This window comes from Gracilinanus agilis, chromosome 1, assembly GCF_016433145.1.
Source record: "Gracilinanus agilis isolate LMUSP501 chromosome 1, AgileGrace, whole genome shotgun sequence".
Classification (NCBI taxonomy): domain Eukaryota; kingdom Metazoa; phylum Chordata; class Mammalia; order Didelphimorphia; family Didelphidae; genus Gracilinanus; species Gracilinanus agilis.
This window is the reverse complement of record NC_058130.1, coordinates 57,780,554-57,796,745: the sequence shown is the minus strand read 5'-3', so window position 1 is coordinate 57,796,745 and position 16,192 is coordinate 57,780,554. Positions and strand designations below refer to the sequence as shown.

Sequence of the window (16,192 nt, the reverse complement as noted above, 5' to 3'; positions counted from 1 at the left end):
CCCAAAATTCCCCCTCCCTGTAGTTGACGTGCAGTTCCATTGGATTTTACATGTATCATTGATCAAGACCTATTTCCCATTATTGATAGTTGCACTGGAGTGGTTGTTTAGAGTCTACTTCCCCAATAATATCCCCATCAACCCATGTGTTCAAGCAATTGTTTTTCTTCTGTGTTTCTACTCCCACAGTTCTTCCTCTGAATGTGGATAGTGTTCTTTCTCATAAGTCCCTCAGAGTTGTCCTGGATCATTGCATTGCTGCTAATAGAGAAGCCCATTACATTCGATTGTGCCACAATGTATCCATCTCTGTGTACAATGTTCTTCTGGTTCCGCTCCTTTCACTCTGCATCAATTCCTGGAGGTCGTTCCAGTTCACATGGAGTTCCTCCAGTTCATTATTCCTTTGAGCACAATAATATTCTATCACCAACAGATACCACAATTTCTTCAGCCATTTCTCAATTGAAGGACATCCCCTAATTTTCCAATTTTTTGCCACCACAAAGAGCATGTCATGCCTGGTATTCTGTCCCTCATCAGTTCTGCCTTTTCTCTTCCCTAGCTGTCTTCAAGACTCAACTCTAATCTCACTTTCTTTTGGAGACCTTTGTTTCCCAGACTCCTCAACTTCTAGTATCTTCCCCTCCAAGATTACTTTCCATCTACTCTGGATATATCTTATACGGTTTTCATTATTTTTATGTCATCTCATTCTATAGAGTTTAAACTCATTGAGTCCAGGGACTCTCTTTATCTTTCTTTATATTCTCAACACTTAGCATGTTGCCCAGCATGGAATAAGTACTTAATAAATGCTTGTTCTTCTTGTGCTCCAACCACACTGCTCTGCCCTCTCTGCCCTGAATAAATCTTTCATTCCTTCCCCTCTCCACTTTTCCCCCATATTTTCCTTCTGTTGGAATATTCTCTCTCCCTACCTTTCCTTAGGGTTCAATTGCTACCCCTTGTCAATCCCTAACACACTTGGAAGAAACATACTTGGACTGTGACCCCCTCCTTTGTTTAGTGACCTTCCCCATCAGACCTTACAGAGTGCTCTGTTTTGAACTTTTCTAACACATTATTAACATATCAGACATATTATATGCTACTTTTTAGTGTGTGCATTTATCCCCTAACTAAACCATAAACTTTATGAGGGCAGGAGCCAAATCTTGACTTATGAAACTTTGCATCTCCCCCAGCACATTAATAAACATTGTTGAGGGACATCTAGGTAGTACAGTGGATAGTGTGCTAGGCTTGGAGTCAGGAAGACCTGAGTTCAAATCCAGTCTCAGCCTAACTAGCTGTGTGACCCTAGGCAAGTCACTCAACCCTGTTTATCTCTCCCCAAAATAGATATGGTTAAATTGAGTTGAGCACCCTAGGGTCCTGTCCTCCAGGAACTCAAGCTGTAGCTAGGGGAGATGAGACTAACACCCCTTAAATAATCAGAGAAAGGCTGAAGTAGTAATTTGTCAGCCAGACAATGGAATAATCAAGGAGTTTCTCATTGCCCTATGTATCAGGCTTAGCCTGAAATGCCCTACCTGGGTACAAGGAGCATGGGATTTCTAATCCTCAGCCTCTTGAAGAGAATGCCAGCCTTTTTCAACTCAATCCAGCCTCAGGGCTCCAGGAACCAAGAGGATGATGCCATGCACATCATGCCCATAAGCTGAATCCAGCTGAAGAGTTGCCAGGCAACATTTGCAATCCAGATCTCATTGCTGGGGGGACCCATTAAGGCCTTGTGAATGGTGGGCCTTTATTTTCTCCAGCTTAGACAGTCCAATTGAACTTTCCAGGGTTTCTCTCCCAACCCCATAGCACCCTTGTTGCTGCTGTGTGTGCTTCTGTCTGCGTACTGGGGCACGTCTCTATTTGTATATGAGTACATGATAGAAGTATGCATGTGTGTTTGTGCCCTATGCGCACATGAGTTATGTTTTGGTCTGGGTGTGCCCAGGTGGGTGGTATACATCCTGTTGTTGTCGTTGTTGTTTTTTGGCTATGAAGCCAAAGAGATACGAGAAGCAAACTCATCTCCCTCTTTCCCCCTACCCAGACAGCATTTCACAGAGGGCAGTTGGGGGCCTTGGCTTCTGTGACTGTACAGTGAACAAATAATATGAAGAGTGCTTAATGAGAATAGTAATTATCTTCTCCTGGTGATAAAGCCTCTTCTTCTGAGAAGCTCATTTCTTTTTCAGACCTGACCTCATTTATCTTCCCAGTATCTCTGAGAAGTAATAAGGAGTTGGGGGATTATAGCCTCCATGGCCCAGACGGGGGCTGTCTCCCAGAGAGGCTAAGGAAAATGCTGAAAATCACTTAGTGTGTCCAAAGCCAAGTCCTCTAACGCCTAGTCTGGTGCTGTTCCTAACTAGCTACGTTGTCTATAGGGGGAGTGAACTAGGGTTCTGGAGGATTCCCAAGTATACTGAAGTTGGATCAATGTTTGTCTTTGGTTTTCCCAGCCTCCCTTTTTCTCTGCTGCTGCCCTACCTCTTGGCATTCTGCTGTCACTGGCTGTTCAGTCATGTCATGCTAGCCTGCTGCCCCATGGCAGTGCCCCGTATGCCAGAACTTTCTTTCCTCCCTTCCTATTACTTTTCCCAAACTAATTGACTCTAAAGGTTAAGTGGATGCTAAAGGATCAACTTCTAGAAACATTCTCATTTTAACCAGAAACTCTTGACTTAACCCAAAGGGCTTTGCTTCTCACTATCTGGTTGACCTTTAGCACCTTTGAAATTCTCTTGGCCCCAGTTTCCTCATTGGTAAAATGAAACTATTGGATTAGATGACCTCGAAGGTCCCTTCCAGTAGCTGATGTAGTGGAAAGAGTGTATTTGGAGGCAGGAAATCTGGGTTTTTTTCTATTTGTTTATTTTTGCCCCATTCGTAACCCCACAGAGTAAGCCCCAGGATATGTGGAACTGTTTTCTTTTTGTCTTTGTATTCCTGATGACTAGCACCAGGCCTAGAATGGGTGTTTAATATTAAATGCTCTTTGGATTTAATGGAATCCTAGCTCTTGTACTTTCTAGCTCTTACCGTGGATTTGGGCAAGTCCCCACCTTTCAGAACCTCAGATCTTCATCTTTAAAATGGCTATAAAAACCCTCATCCTGCCCACCCTAGAGGATTCTTAGGAGGAAGGCAATTCCTAAGTCTCTAGATTGGCACATATTCTCTAATCCATTTTCCACAGAGATGCCAAAATGATTTTTTCTAAAGTATAATTCTGATTATATCACCCCCACTATTCCATAAACTTCAGTAGCTCCCCATCATCTACAACAGTGATGTCAAACTCCAGTTGCATACTGATGCAAAGGCCACAAATTAACATTACTTATGTTGTATCGTATATTTATTTTGCTAAACATTTCTCAATTTCATTTTTTTAAAACTCTTCCTTTTTGGGTTAGTAACAGCTCTAAGAAAGAAGGGCAAGGGCTGGGCAAGTGGGGTTAAGTGATTTTCCCAAGGTCACACAGCTAGGCAATGTCTGAGGCCATATTTGAATCCTAGTCCTCCCAAATCCAGGCCTGGTCTTCTATCCACTAGGCCACCTAGCTGTCCCCCAATTAGATTTTTTTTAACCCTTACCTTCTGTCTTAGAATCAATACTATGTGTTGGTTCCAAGGAAGAAGAGCAGAAAAGGTTAGGTAGTGAGGGGTTAATCCCCCAGGTAGAATTAATTCTGAGACAGAAGGGTAAGGGCTAGGTAATCAGGGTTAAGTGACTTGCCTAGGGTCACACAGCTAGGAAGCTTCTGAGGCCAGATTTGAACCCCCAAACCTCCCAACTCCCCTGAGCCATCTAGATGTCCTCCAATTATGTTTTATTCTGGTGCTCCAGAAGAGTTGGAGGACTCCTTGACTCCTTCCAAGCTACAAGATCAAATATTAACTTCTCTAGTTGACACTGATAGCCCTTCACAACTAGGCGCCTCCCTATCTCTGCAGCCTTCTTTTATGTTACTCCCCTCCAGGAGCCTCTGGTCCAGCCACATTGGTCTACTTGTCCTGCCTTGTATACAAGTCTCCATTGCCCATGTTTTGCCTTTTGCCCTGGATGTACCTGTACCAGGAATGCTGTCCTTCCATGCCTTTGCCCTGGAGAATCTCTGACTTTCTTTAATACTCAGTACAAACCCCACTTCCAGGGGGTACTTTCCCACTCCCCATCCCCAGTGCCAGTACCGTCCCCTCTGATGATGCTCCCTTCCATCTCTTCTGTATGTACCTTATATGCACTTACGTATATTCCTGTTGTCTCCCTCCTTGACTGTGAGCTCCTTGAGGGCAGGTTCTGCTTTTACCTTTCCTTACATCTCCTATTCTCTAGCCTGCCACTGAGTAGATGCTTAATAAATGTTTGTTGATTGAAGAAACAATGGGAGCTATTCTTATTATGACTGAAGTTTGAATAGTGGAATTTCAGTGATGGAAGAGACCATTTAGAGTCCCAGAGACTGATTCATGTCCTTCAGATGAGATTACTAGGCAGCTGCCTCTTCTGCCTACTCCTAGGAGGTTAATCCTGGGGGAAACTGAGGCACACTCCCATCTCCTCATTCTTTACAACATCCTTCTCTCTCTCTCTCTCTCCCCTACCCCATTCCCATTCCAGACCACGTGACCGTCCAGACAGCTGTGCAGGTCAATGGCAGAAACATCGTCTGGGCCAATTTCACCATCTATGACTGTACTCGCACGGGAAGAGTCTACCCACATACAGCGTGAGTGACCCCTCACAGGGACCTCCTGGTTGGGGATTGGGACTCTGGGGAAAAGGACCTCACCCAGTAATCAGGGATCAGTGTCAGTTATGGAACTTGTTCAAGAGACTTTCCACAACTTGTTCAAGGCCTGTTGGCATTAAATGGATACTAATATTAGCTAACATTTATATAGTACCTACTGTGGGGAAAACGGTGTGCTGGAGGCTTTACAAATATTATTCTTTAGGATTTTATCCTTACAACAACCATGAGAGGTAGGTGCTGTTATTAACCCATTTTACAATTGAAGGACCCGAGGCAAACAGAGGTTAAGTCATTTCCCCAAAGTCACACATCTAGTCTGAGGCCAGGCTTGAACACAAGCCTTCCTGACTATTGTGCTACGCAATTTCTTCATTTGTAAACTTAGAGCACTGGAGTAGATTATCTTTAGTATTGTAGTAGAGAGTTTAGTATTTAGTATTATACTAGAGAGCTGGGTTACTTTGCTTTTAAACTATATTTACTGGGGGCAGCCTAGATACCAGAAGTCCCAAGTTCAAATTTGACCTCAGCCATTTCCTAGCTGTATGACCCTGGGCAAGTCACTTAGCACCCATTGCCTAGTCCTTGCCACTTTTCTGCTTTGGAACTAATAAACAGTATTGATTCGAAGATGGAAGGTAAGGATTTTTTACAATTATATTTACTTATCTGTGGCTACAGTATATCATATACTCACTCAAGCAGAATATAAACTCCCATAGTTCAAGAATTATATTTGTTTTCTTTGTAGCTCACACATGAGATACAATATCTGCCGTGCCTCCATTATAGCAGGGGCTTCGACAAATATTTGCTTTGTTAAATGAAATAGAATTAAATTCTACCAGACACTAGGATGGTGCTGGAGAAAATTGTAGAATCAGAACCTTGGACTATGAGGAGAACTCAGCATTCCTAAAAAAGGTGTTGTCAATCTCATTGGGATACCTCCAGCAATGGCATTGGGTTAGAACCCTGGATTTGGGAGCTCTAGTCCCAAGCCAAGTGACTTTGAACAAGTCTCCTAACCTCTCTCTCTCTCTTTCTGTCTCTGTCTCTTTGTCTCTCTCTCTGTCTCTGTCTCTGTTTTCTCCTCTGTAAAATGAAAGGATTACCTTATATGAATCTCATATGTCCCTTCCTACTCTGAACAGCCTATGGATCTTTAAGCTCCCTATTTCCCATGGTAGCCTATCCCATTATTGGCCAGTTCCAGCTATTAGAAAATGCATAGGATCACAGATCTTGAACTGGGAGGGACAGTCGAGGTCATCTAAGACAGAGCCTCCATTCCACAGATGAAGACTCTCTGGCCCATATGGGTCAAGTGGTTTGTCCAAGATCACACAGGAAGCAATGTCCAGAGTTGGGATTTGAACCCACATCCTTTGACTCCAGGAGCTGTTCTCTTTCCCACTGTATCACACTTCAGAACCTTTACTTCTAAAACCAAGACCATTTTGGTCCAATTTCTGGCCCCTGAAGATCCACAGCAAATGTCTGTATCTCTTCAAGCATTAGAAGACAATACTCATATTTCTCCTGCCTGCTTTCCTTTTTCTTTTTCTCCTTCTTCTTTCTCTTTCCCCTTATTATTATAAACTTAGAAAATGTGAACATTCCAATATGTAAAGAGCAGAGAGGATTGTATGAAACTCTGAATGTTACATGGTTTTTAGGTATGTATTAATTAATTAATACCAGTAGTAACAAGTCAACGCTGCTTGTCTGCACCCCCTTCCTTGTCTTCTGCTCCCTCCTGGGAATTTGATCATTTTTTCCTCCCTTTTTTTTGTGGGGAGAGAGAGGGCATTACTATCATTCACTACACTTACCCCAACTTCTTGAAGGATCATAGTTTTAGAGCTAAGAGATCTCACTGAGGCCAACCCTCTCATCTTAAAGATGATGAAACTGAGCCAGAAATTAAGCGATTTCCCTAGGGTCACACAGCCAGGAAGTGTTTGAGATCAGATTTGAACCCAAGACTTCCCATCTCTTGACCTGGCTATCAATTCATTGAGCCACCTAGCTGCCCCCAAGCTATTATTATTTCCAGACTTGACCTCCCCAGGTCATTGAACAATTCCTCATATAACCAAGTCTCCCGGATCATTTTCCGAATTGTGAATTAAATGGTAACTCAGGACTCAATCCACATCCCCTCTGGAACTGGGTGACATATTTGGGGAAAGGCAGCTGGAGAAAAGTTTCCAATTAATAATGCAGGAATGCTTCCCCTGAGGCCTAGAGATTGTCTAAGAAGGAACGGTGCCAGGTACCAGGCTTCCCTAACATTGAAAAAGTAGATGAGATTTTGACTTTCCAGGAGGCCCTTCTGGGGTCTCATTCCCTTGAGTCTTTAACCACAAAGGATGTTGGTCTGTGGAAAACTTCTTGAGCCCTCTGGCATCTCTGCCCACCCTCCCTCCCCAAATTAATCCTACTTTTCCTTTTTTTCTTTTAAAATAGCATTGATGTCTTAGAAAGAGGTGAAGTCAGTGGGCTCTTCCCTTACGGTTCTAAGCTGGCTTTGGGTTCAGAGGTCCTCACTGGTCCTCACTATATTTACCCTCCAAAAAGGGGTTAAGAGAGAATCCGATAGGTTGACCTCCGACCTGACATCAGCAATCAAGTTAAGTCAATAAACACTTATTAGGGGCTTCCTGTGTGCCAGTTACTATACTAAATGCTAGAGATGCAAACTCAAGCACAAAGACCAAATCCTCACACTCAAGGAGCAAGTTCCAGGACGGGGTTTGGCAGCTTCCCCAGGATCCATAAAAACCTGCTTTGAGAGGAAGAATTCCCAGGGAGAAGATTTGGGTTTGAATCCCAACTCTGGCTCACCTTTGAGACACCGAGCAAATGATTTCCCATCTCTGGGCCTCAGTGTCCTCGTCTATAAAATGGTCCCTTCTGGCACTAAAATCCTATCATTTTTACAATTCTCTTTAGCTCTGACTGTGCACAGGTTCTCACTCCGGGCCCCTGGCTGTCTCCTTGTCCCAAATGAAGCAGATTAGTGGATTTTCAAAGCCTGTCATTACCTTGAGGCTGGATGGGAAAATTGAGGGTTCCTCAGTGGAAATTTCCAGCAAGGAGCAAGAGTTATTGTCCTCTGAGGGTCAAGAGGACAGAGCCAAGGAGTCTAGGAGAGATTCTAACATTCTGGGGTTATTAGTATTTTTGAGTATGCCTCTGCTAAAGCCCAGAAGGGTATAGGACAAGAACTTTGCCCTGAAAGAACTCCCAGGATAGTCAGAGGTTCTTAGTTTGGCGTCAATGAACTTTTTTTAGGTTTGATGACTGCATTTCAATATAACTGATTTCCTTTGTAATCTATGTATTTTATTCATTTAAAAACAATTTTGGGGCAGCTAAGTAGCCCAGTGGATAGAGCACCAGGTCTGCAGTTGGGAGGGCCTGGGTTCAAATCTGGCCTCAGATACTTTCTTGCTGTGTGACCCTGGGTAAGTCACTTATTCCTAATTGCTTAGATCTTTTCTTAGAATTGATTAAGACAGAAGATAAAGGTTCAAAAAATAAAACGATATTCTGGGAGAGGGTCCACAGGATTCACCAGACTGCCTAATGGGCCCATGACTCCCCAAAAGGTTAAGAATCCTTGGACTGGTTGGAGAAGATGGGCAGCACTACATGAAAAGACAAATCAACAATACTAGTTGAATGTAAACTCTCTGAAGGCAGGGAATGGGGGTTGGACGAAGCAGGAGTGGTAGTCAGTCACTGAGTTATAGACACTTTCCCAAAGACTTCACTCTATTTTTTCTTTCTGACTTGCTGGAAATGAATATTAGAGGATGTCTGGGTTGGGCCTTCAAGATCATCTTATCCAACCTCATTTTGAGGAAATTACGATTTATAGACATAAAACGACTCGTCTCAGCTCACATTGCTGGTCATTGGCAAAACTGGCATTCAGACCCTGGTTGTCTAATTCCAAATCCAGGCCTTCTCCCACTAGACCACGCTGCCTTCTCTTCCAAAGCAACTTTTGGAAAGTTTCCCAGGGACCTTTGGCTTGGCCAATGGCATGGTCAATGGGTTGTATCTGAGTTGTTTCGAATGGAGACGGGATACAGTCCAGATGGATGTGGGTAACCTCAGCTCTTAGGGCTCTTGGCCCCCCATGTTTGAGCCTGGTTCTTCACACAGTTCCAATATGGAAGACAACTCTCCTGTCTCAAGATCCCTTGGGGAGATTTCAGCACTACTGAGGAGGAGGCAATGAAAAGACTATTGAATTTGGAATCTTAGGTCCTGCGTTCAAATTCTGGCAGGGCCACTGACTGCTTCTGTGACTTTGAGCAAGTCAGTTTCTACCTCTAAGTCCTAGTTTTTTCACCTGTAAAACAAAGGGGCTGGACTACATTTTTTTAACCCTTTCCTTCTGTATAAATTCTTGTCTTAGTATAAATGCTAAGACAGAAGAGTGGCAAGGGCTAAGGAGTCAGGATTAAGTTTAGACTAGACCTCTATCCACTGTGCTACCTCGCTGCTCCCCTGGAAGACTCTGAAGGTCCCTTTTAACTCCAGAGCTAGATCTCATCATCTGATCCTCTTGGCTTATCTTGCCCCAGAGCGGTCTCTAAATCTAAATGAAAGCCCCAACACTATAGCTATGGGTCAGGCTGTGGGTCTCCATTCCTAAAGAGACTCTAGAGGGTCCAGACTGGCTGGACGAAGGAGAGACTTCAAGGCCTGTCCATGCACCCACAAGTCCAGTAGCATTGTCTGACTATAACTCACAAGCATAGATGAGCAGGGACTGGGGATCTGCTTTAATTCAACAAACCTGGTATAGGGGAAAGAGCCAATTCTAATTCCAACTCTTCAAACAACTTGCTTTGTGACCTTCATTAAGCAAGTCACTTTCCTTTTTCCAGTTGTGTTTTGTTGTTGTTCAGTAGTTTCAGTTGTGTCTGACTCTTCATAGCCCCATTTGAGGTTTTCTTTGGACACTGGAGTGGTTTGCCATTTCCTTCTCCAGCTCATTTTATAGATGAGGAAACTGAGGCCAACAGAGTTAAGTGACTTGCCCAGAGTCATACAACTAGTAAATATCCAAGGCCAGATCTGGATTCAGGAAGGTGAATCTTCCTCATTCCAAGCCCAATGCTCTACCTGCCTGATCTCAGTGTGCATATCTGTAAAATAAGGAAATAGATAGAGCTAGGTGTTTCTGTAGGGTTAGGTTTGAAGTTCCCTTCATACTCAAATGTTCTGTGTTCCAAATACCCTTTAATTTTTTCCCCAAAGTTATGGTCTAGTTTATTATTTTTTAATTTTAAAAATTTTTTTCATGTTTATATATTTCATTTTCTTTCCCTCCCCTCTACCCTCTCCTCTCCCAGATCCAATAAGCACTTCCACTGGGTTATACAAATGTTATCACATATCTATTTTCATATTATTCATTTTTGCAATAGAGTAATCTTTTAAAACCCAAACCCTAAATCATATATCCATATAAACAAATGATAAGTCATTTGTGTTTTTTTCTGTGTTTCTGCTCCCACAGTTCTTTCTCTCAATGTGGGTAGCATTCTTTCTTATAAGTCTCTTGGGATTGTCTTGTATTAGGAAAGTCGATTACATTGTATGGTTCCACAATGTTTCACTTTCTGTGTATGATGTTCTCTTGGTTCTGCTCATTTCATTCTGCATCAGTTCATGGAGGTTCTTCCAATTCATGTAGAAATTCTCTGGTTCATCATTCCTTATAGTACGAAAGTATTCCATCACCATCATATACCACAATTTGTTCAGCCATTCCCCAATCGAAATGACACCTGCTTATGTTCCAGTTTTTTACCACCACAAAGAGCACAGCTATGAATATTTTTGTACAAACATTTTTCCATATTATCTCTTTAGGGTACAAACCTAGCAGTGGTGTTGCTGGATCAAAGGTCTTTTAAAGCTCTTTGGGCATAGTTCCAAATTGCCTTCCAGAATGGATGGATCAGTTGACAACTCCACCAGCAATGTATTAGTGTCCCAATTTTGCCACAACCCCTCCAACATTTATCATTTCCCTTTACTGTCATATTGGCCAATCTGTCAGGTATTGTGAGGTGGTACCTCAGAGTTGTTTTCATCTGCATTTCTCTAATTATGAGACCAAATACCCTTTAAAAAACAAAAACAAAACTCTTACCTTCCATCTTAGAATCAATACTGGGTATTGGTTCTAAGGCAAAAGAGTGGTAAGGGCTAGGCAGCTGGGGTTAAGTGCCTTGCCCAGGGTCACACAGGAAGTGTCTAAGGTCATTTTTGAATCCAGGACTTCCTGTCTCCAGGCCTGGCACTCTATCCACTAAACCACCTATCTACCTTTGTTCTAGATACCCTTCATTCTCTAGCATTTTTGTGTTCTAAGACCCCTTCACCCTTTAATGTCGTGTGTTCTAAATGCTCTTCACCCTCTAACATTCAGTGTTTTAAGATCCCTTCGCCCTGTGATATCTTATGTTCTAACTCTTCTCCCCATTCCACCCTTCTATTTTCTCAGGTCCCTTCCATCTTGACATGTCTTATATCCTAATATTCTGTGTTCCAAATTTCCTTTGCCTGTTGTTATATTCTTTCAATCAATCCACCAAGGGACATTCCCTTGTATATATTTCACAATCCTCTTATCCATGGAATCTTCCAGTTCTAACATTCTGGCATCCTGAGTATTTTTTGAGCATCTACCATGGTTCTAATTCTATGCTAGTTTCTGTGAGGGTTATGGAAGACAAGAGTCCAGCTTAGTTGGAGCAACAGGGCTTAAAGATATGTAAAGACAACCAATAGTAGAAGTAGAATGTGAGCTCCTGGAGGGCAAGTCCTGTTTCAGATTTTGTCTTTGTATCCCCAAAACATAGCATAGTGGAGGCTTAATAAATGCTCGTTAGATGAAATGGAGGAGCACTGTGTGTGTTAAATGGCCCTATCTTCAATGTATTTTTCAGATGCACCAGCTGTCTGTCCACCCGATGGCCCTGTTTCTGGTGCATTCAGCAGCATACCTGTGTCTCCAATGTGTCGGAGTGTGGGAACACACCAAACCTCACAGTAAGTTGGACACATCAGAATCTCCTTCCAGGACTCTACAGCAGGGGTCAGCAACCTTTTTGGTCATGAGAGCCATAAATGCCACATTTTTTAAAATGTAATTTTGTGAGAGCCGTGCAGTGCTCACAGTGTGGCTCCTGTAACAGCGCCTGAAAAAAAATTGACTTTATGGTTCCTGCAGAAAAAACCATATCTGGCCCTCAAAAGAGCCAGATATGGCTCGAGAGCCATATGGTGCTGACCCCTGCTCTATACACTTCTATAATTACCTCTATGTTTTCTCTCAAGGCTCACAGGGGTTGGTTGTTGTCCTTCGTCCTTGAGAGGACCAAAATGATATCACTATGTTGGGGTCACTGTACAGTGTCCAGCTATGGCTGATCAGACCAGCATGAGCTTGGAAGACTATTTCAGGTCGGGCACAAGTAGCCCATGTGAACATCGTGGATGGAGACGTCTTCAAATCTGTGCATCTCTTGTTCCCTTTGTGCTGTTGCAATTTTGTTTTGCTCATAGAGCACAGTCAGTGCCTTCTTTGGTGCATGCTGGATGGTTCTATGCCGAGATCTTTCAGGTCTCACAATTGGTACCCACATTCTTCAGAGACTCTTAGAGTGGCCTTGTATCGCTTGTGTGGGTTAACAGGGGCTTAACCTGTCCTGGGTCTCTGATGGCCAGGTCATGGTTTCTTCAATCTTCTGAACTGGATTATGCCCCAATTCTGCACTGATCCTCCATTCCCTGCTCTTGTTTCTGTTTTCTATCTGTGTTTTCTTAAAATCTAAATTGGTTGGTGAGTTCCCTGTGTATCCACAATGGTCTCTTTAGACAATTCACACTTTACCTCTTCATCAAATTCTCTTCTCTTGGTGGGTTCAAAGTTTAATGTGGAGACCCTCCATCCTGAGCTGACTTTCCCTGCAGGGCTTTAAGATCATACGGTCTTATATATCCTTTTTTTGAACCCCTTGAAATCTCTTCTCCCCAAATCTAGGATGCATATTAGATTATTACCAGCTTTCTCCTCCTCTATCAAAAATTCTATTATGGAATGGTCATTTCCCCTCAAATTCCTATCATTTCCACTCCAACAACCACATTTTCCTTGTTAGTCACAATCAAGTCATTCAGAGTTTCCTCTTGTTGCATTTTATACTTCATGAAGGCACAAGTTATCACTAAGAAATTACTAGCTAGGGGGCAGCTGGGTATTTCAGTGGATTGAGAGTCAGGCCTAGAGACAGGATGTCCTGGGTTCAAATTTGACCTCAGACACTTCCCAGCTGTGTGACCCTGGGCAAGTCACTTGACCCCCATTGCCTAGCCCTTACCACTCTTCTGCTTTGGAGCCAATACACAATATTGACTCCAAGACGGAAGGTAACGATTTATTTAAAAAAAAAAAAAAGAAAGAAATTACTAGCTGTTTTGCCTTTGGCAGATATGTGGATAATTAAAATCCTTCATAACTGCCCTATCTAGAGTTGGGCTTATCATATATTTCCTGAAGGTATCATCTCTTTTCTCTTTCTGTCTCATAGGCCTATAGTCAGGAGAGAGTGGTTAAGCACTCCAAAAAAAAATAAAAAACATGAATGAGACCCTTTTAAGTCTAATTTGCATTGTTTTCTTAAGCTTAGAGGACCAAAAATAAATAAATTAAAACCTGATTTGAAGTATTTGCCAATGTCTGAGGCATAAATGTTCTTACTGATAATTTGTTTTTAAACCCTTATCTTGGGGACAGCAAGGTGGCTCAGTGAATTGAGAGCCACACCTAGATACAGAGGTTCTGGGTTCAAATTTGGCCTCAGACACTTCCTAGCTGTGTTACTCTGAGCAAGTCACTTAACCCCAAATTCTTAGTCCTTACTACTCTTCTGCCTAAGAACCAATATTTAGTATCAATTCTAAGACAGAAAACCTTACCTTCTGCCTCAGAATCAATCTTTCTATCTTAGAATCAACACCGTATACTGGTTCCAAGGCAGAAGAATGGTAATGGCAATGCAATGGGTGTTTAGTGACTTACTCAGGATCACACAACTAGGAAATGTCTGAAGTCAAATTCGAACTCGGGTTTTCCTGACTCCAAGCCTGGCACTTTATCCCTCAAGCCACTTCATTGCCTCATATGTATATATTTATTCACACATGGAAACACACACACATATACACACACAATTTGTGTGTGTGTATGTATATGTGTGTGTGTCAAGGGTTGTCCCCCATGTGTAGTACAGGGTACGTTTGTGTTGTTCAAAGGAAGGCAGAATAGACATCCATCTCTATCTTCTTCCTCACCCTTCTCCAAGGGAGACTTTCATTCCTGCCAGAAGGGGAAGCAAACAGTGAAGATCAGATAGTTTGGCCCCTCCACTCTCTTCAGAGAGAGGAAATATTGGGCTAGAACTACGCTGATCTACTCCCTTAAATATCATTAATCTATGTGATGTGACTGGATTCAATCTAACTTCTGAGATCCTGGATTCAAATTTGGCATCAGACACTTCCTAGCTGTGTGACCCTGGGCAAGTCACTTAATTTCCACTGCCTACCCTTTATTGCTCTACTGCCTTGGAACTAATACTTAGTATCAATTCTCAGACAGAAGGTAAGGGTTTTTTTTATTCAACGATATTTTATTTTCCCAATTATATGTAATAATTTTCAACATACGTTTTCCAAAATTATAGGATCCAAATTGCCTCCTTCCCTCCTTTCATTTCCCACTCTTGGAGAAAGTAAAGTTTAAAAAAAAAAAAAGAAGAAGAGTGTGAGCAGTATATCCTGAGCATAATGCCCCGCACATAGTAGGTGCTTAATCAATGTTGATGGAGTGAAGTAATACACTTGAGATGAACTAAGGTCAGTGAAGAATGCTAAAGATGCTAACATGGCATTATTGGTTGAGAAATCAAAGAAGGACCACAAGGAACGACCACTGTACTGCTTACTGTAGAAAAGATGAGGAGAAGGTAAAAGTAACTCTTTGGCTTTTATTTCACTTTTGTTCTCTCTTTCTTTATACTGGAAAGAACAGAGCAAAGTGATACAGTGGGAGCGAATACCCACGATATACAGAAAGACAGTAAGAAAGCCAAAAGCATTCTGGTTACTGAGCTGACCAGAAAAGCTGAGTGCTTCCAAGAAAAAAACCTCCCACTTCCACAAGAGCAACTGTTCAAAGTGCTCACTGGCAGACCCCAACGTATCTTAACATAAGGACAAAATCCCAACCCATCCAGTTTTCTCTTCTACTCTGTTCCTATGGCTCTCTTCAGACAAACCCAAAGAAAATAGATGGGCAAGCATGAGGTCTGGCCGGCAGTTGTTACCCAATGGGGAAATCAAGGCAGTATGCAAGAAGAAATATGTCTCACTCTATATGGAGAGGTAGAAATAGAGTCAGTCAGTCAGTCAATCAGCTAGCATTTTTAATTGTCTGCTAAGTGCCCAGCACTGTGCTGAGTAGGAAAGAATCTGTATTCCCCTGGGGCAGCTAGGTGGCTCAGTAGATAGAGCACCAGACCGGGAGTCAGGAACTGAGGTCATCTGCTCCACTCCCTCCTCTTTGTGAGTGCAAATCTGATCTCAGATACTTATTAACTGTGTGACCCTGAATAAGTCACTTAAAGCTGTTTGCCTCGGTTTCCTCATCTGTAAAATGAGCTGGAAAAAGAAATGGCAAACCACCCCAGTATCTTGGCCAAGAAAACTCCAAATGGGGTCACAAAGAATTGGACACAGCTGAAAAATGGCTGAACCACCACCATCAAGGACCTCTATGTCATCCAGGAGAAAGAATGCTGAACTTGGCATCCTGGCTGCCTGTGATGAGTTCAAGTCTAGCTCTGAATGAACCTAGAGTACTAAAGAAAATTGGCAGATGTAATTGATGAGCCTGCTAGTTATCTTTGAAAGACTGCGCATATTGGGAAAGATACTGAAAGGATTGGAGAAAAATAAATGTCCAAAAAAATGGGTGGGGGGAATCTAATCCTGGCTGCAGACTATATGCCAACCTGCCTAACTTTAATGCTTAGCAAATCATTAGAAGGATGGTCAGTGAGTATCTAGAAAAGGAAGCGTCCATCACCAAAAACCATCAGGAATGGGGTCATGACTAACACTTGAAGGATTTGAACATGGGAGAATGGAAAAAAGAATGGTTTTAGGAGGGAAGATGATGAAGGAATTGGTATAGAAGAGGTCAGGAATGAATCAGAGGAAGCTTTCTTCAAGTAGCATTAGAACCAGGAGGAGGGAACTGAGGTCATCTGCTCCACTCCCTCCTCAATATTACAGATGAGGAAACT

The 16,192-nt window shown here is 42.5% G+C and overlaps 1 protein-coding gene across 1 annotated transcript in view; it reads left to right on the top strand.

Moving 5' to 3' along the window:
• Window positions 1–16,192, top strand: part of PLXND1 (plexin D1) — a 235,474-nt gene that overhangs the window by 88,321 nt on the left and 130,961 nt on the right. The window contains exons 7-8 of the mRNA XM_044676038.1: window positions 4,652–4,760; window positions 11,771–11,873. Of these exons, the coding sequence (XP_044531973.1) occupies window positions 4,652–4,760; window positions 11,771–11,873 (212 nt within the window). The remainder of the gene's footprint in view (window positions 1–4,651; window positions 4,761–11,770; window positions 11,874–16,192) is intronic.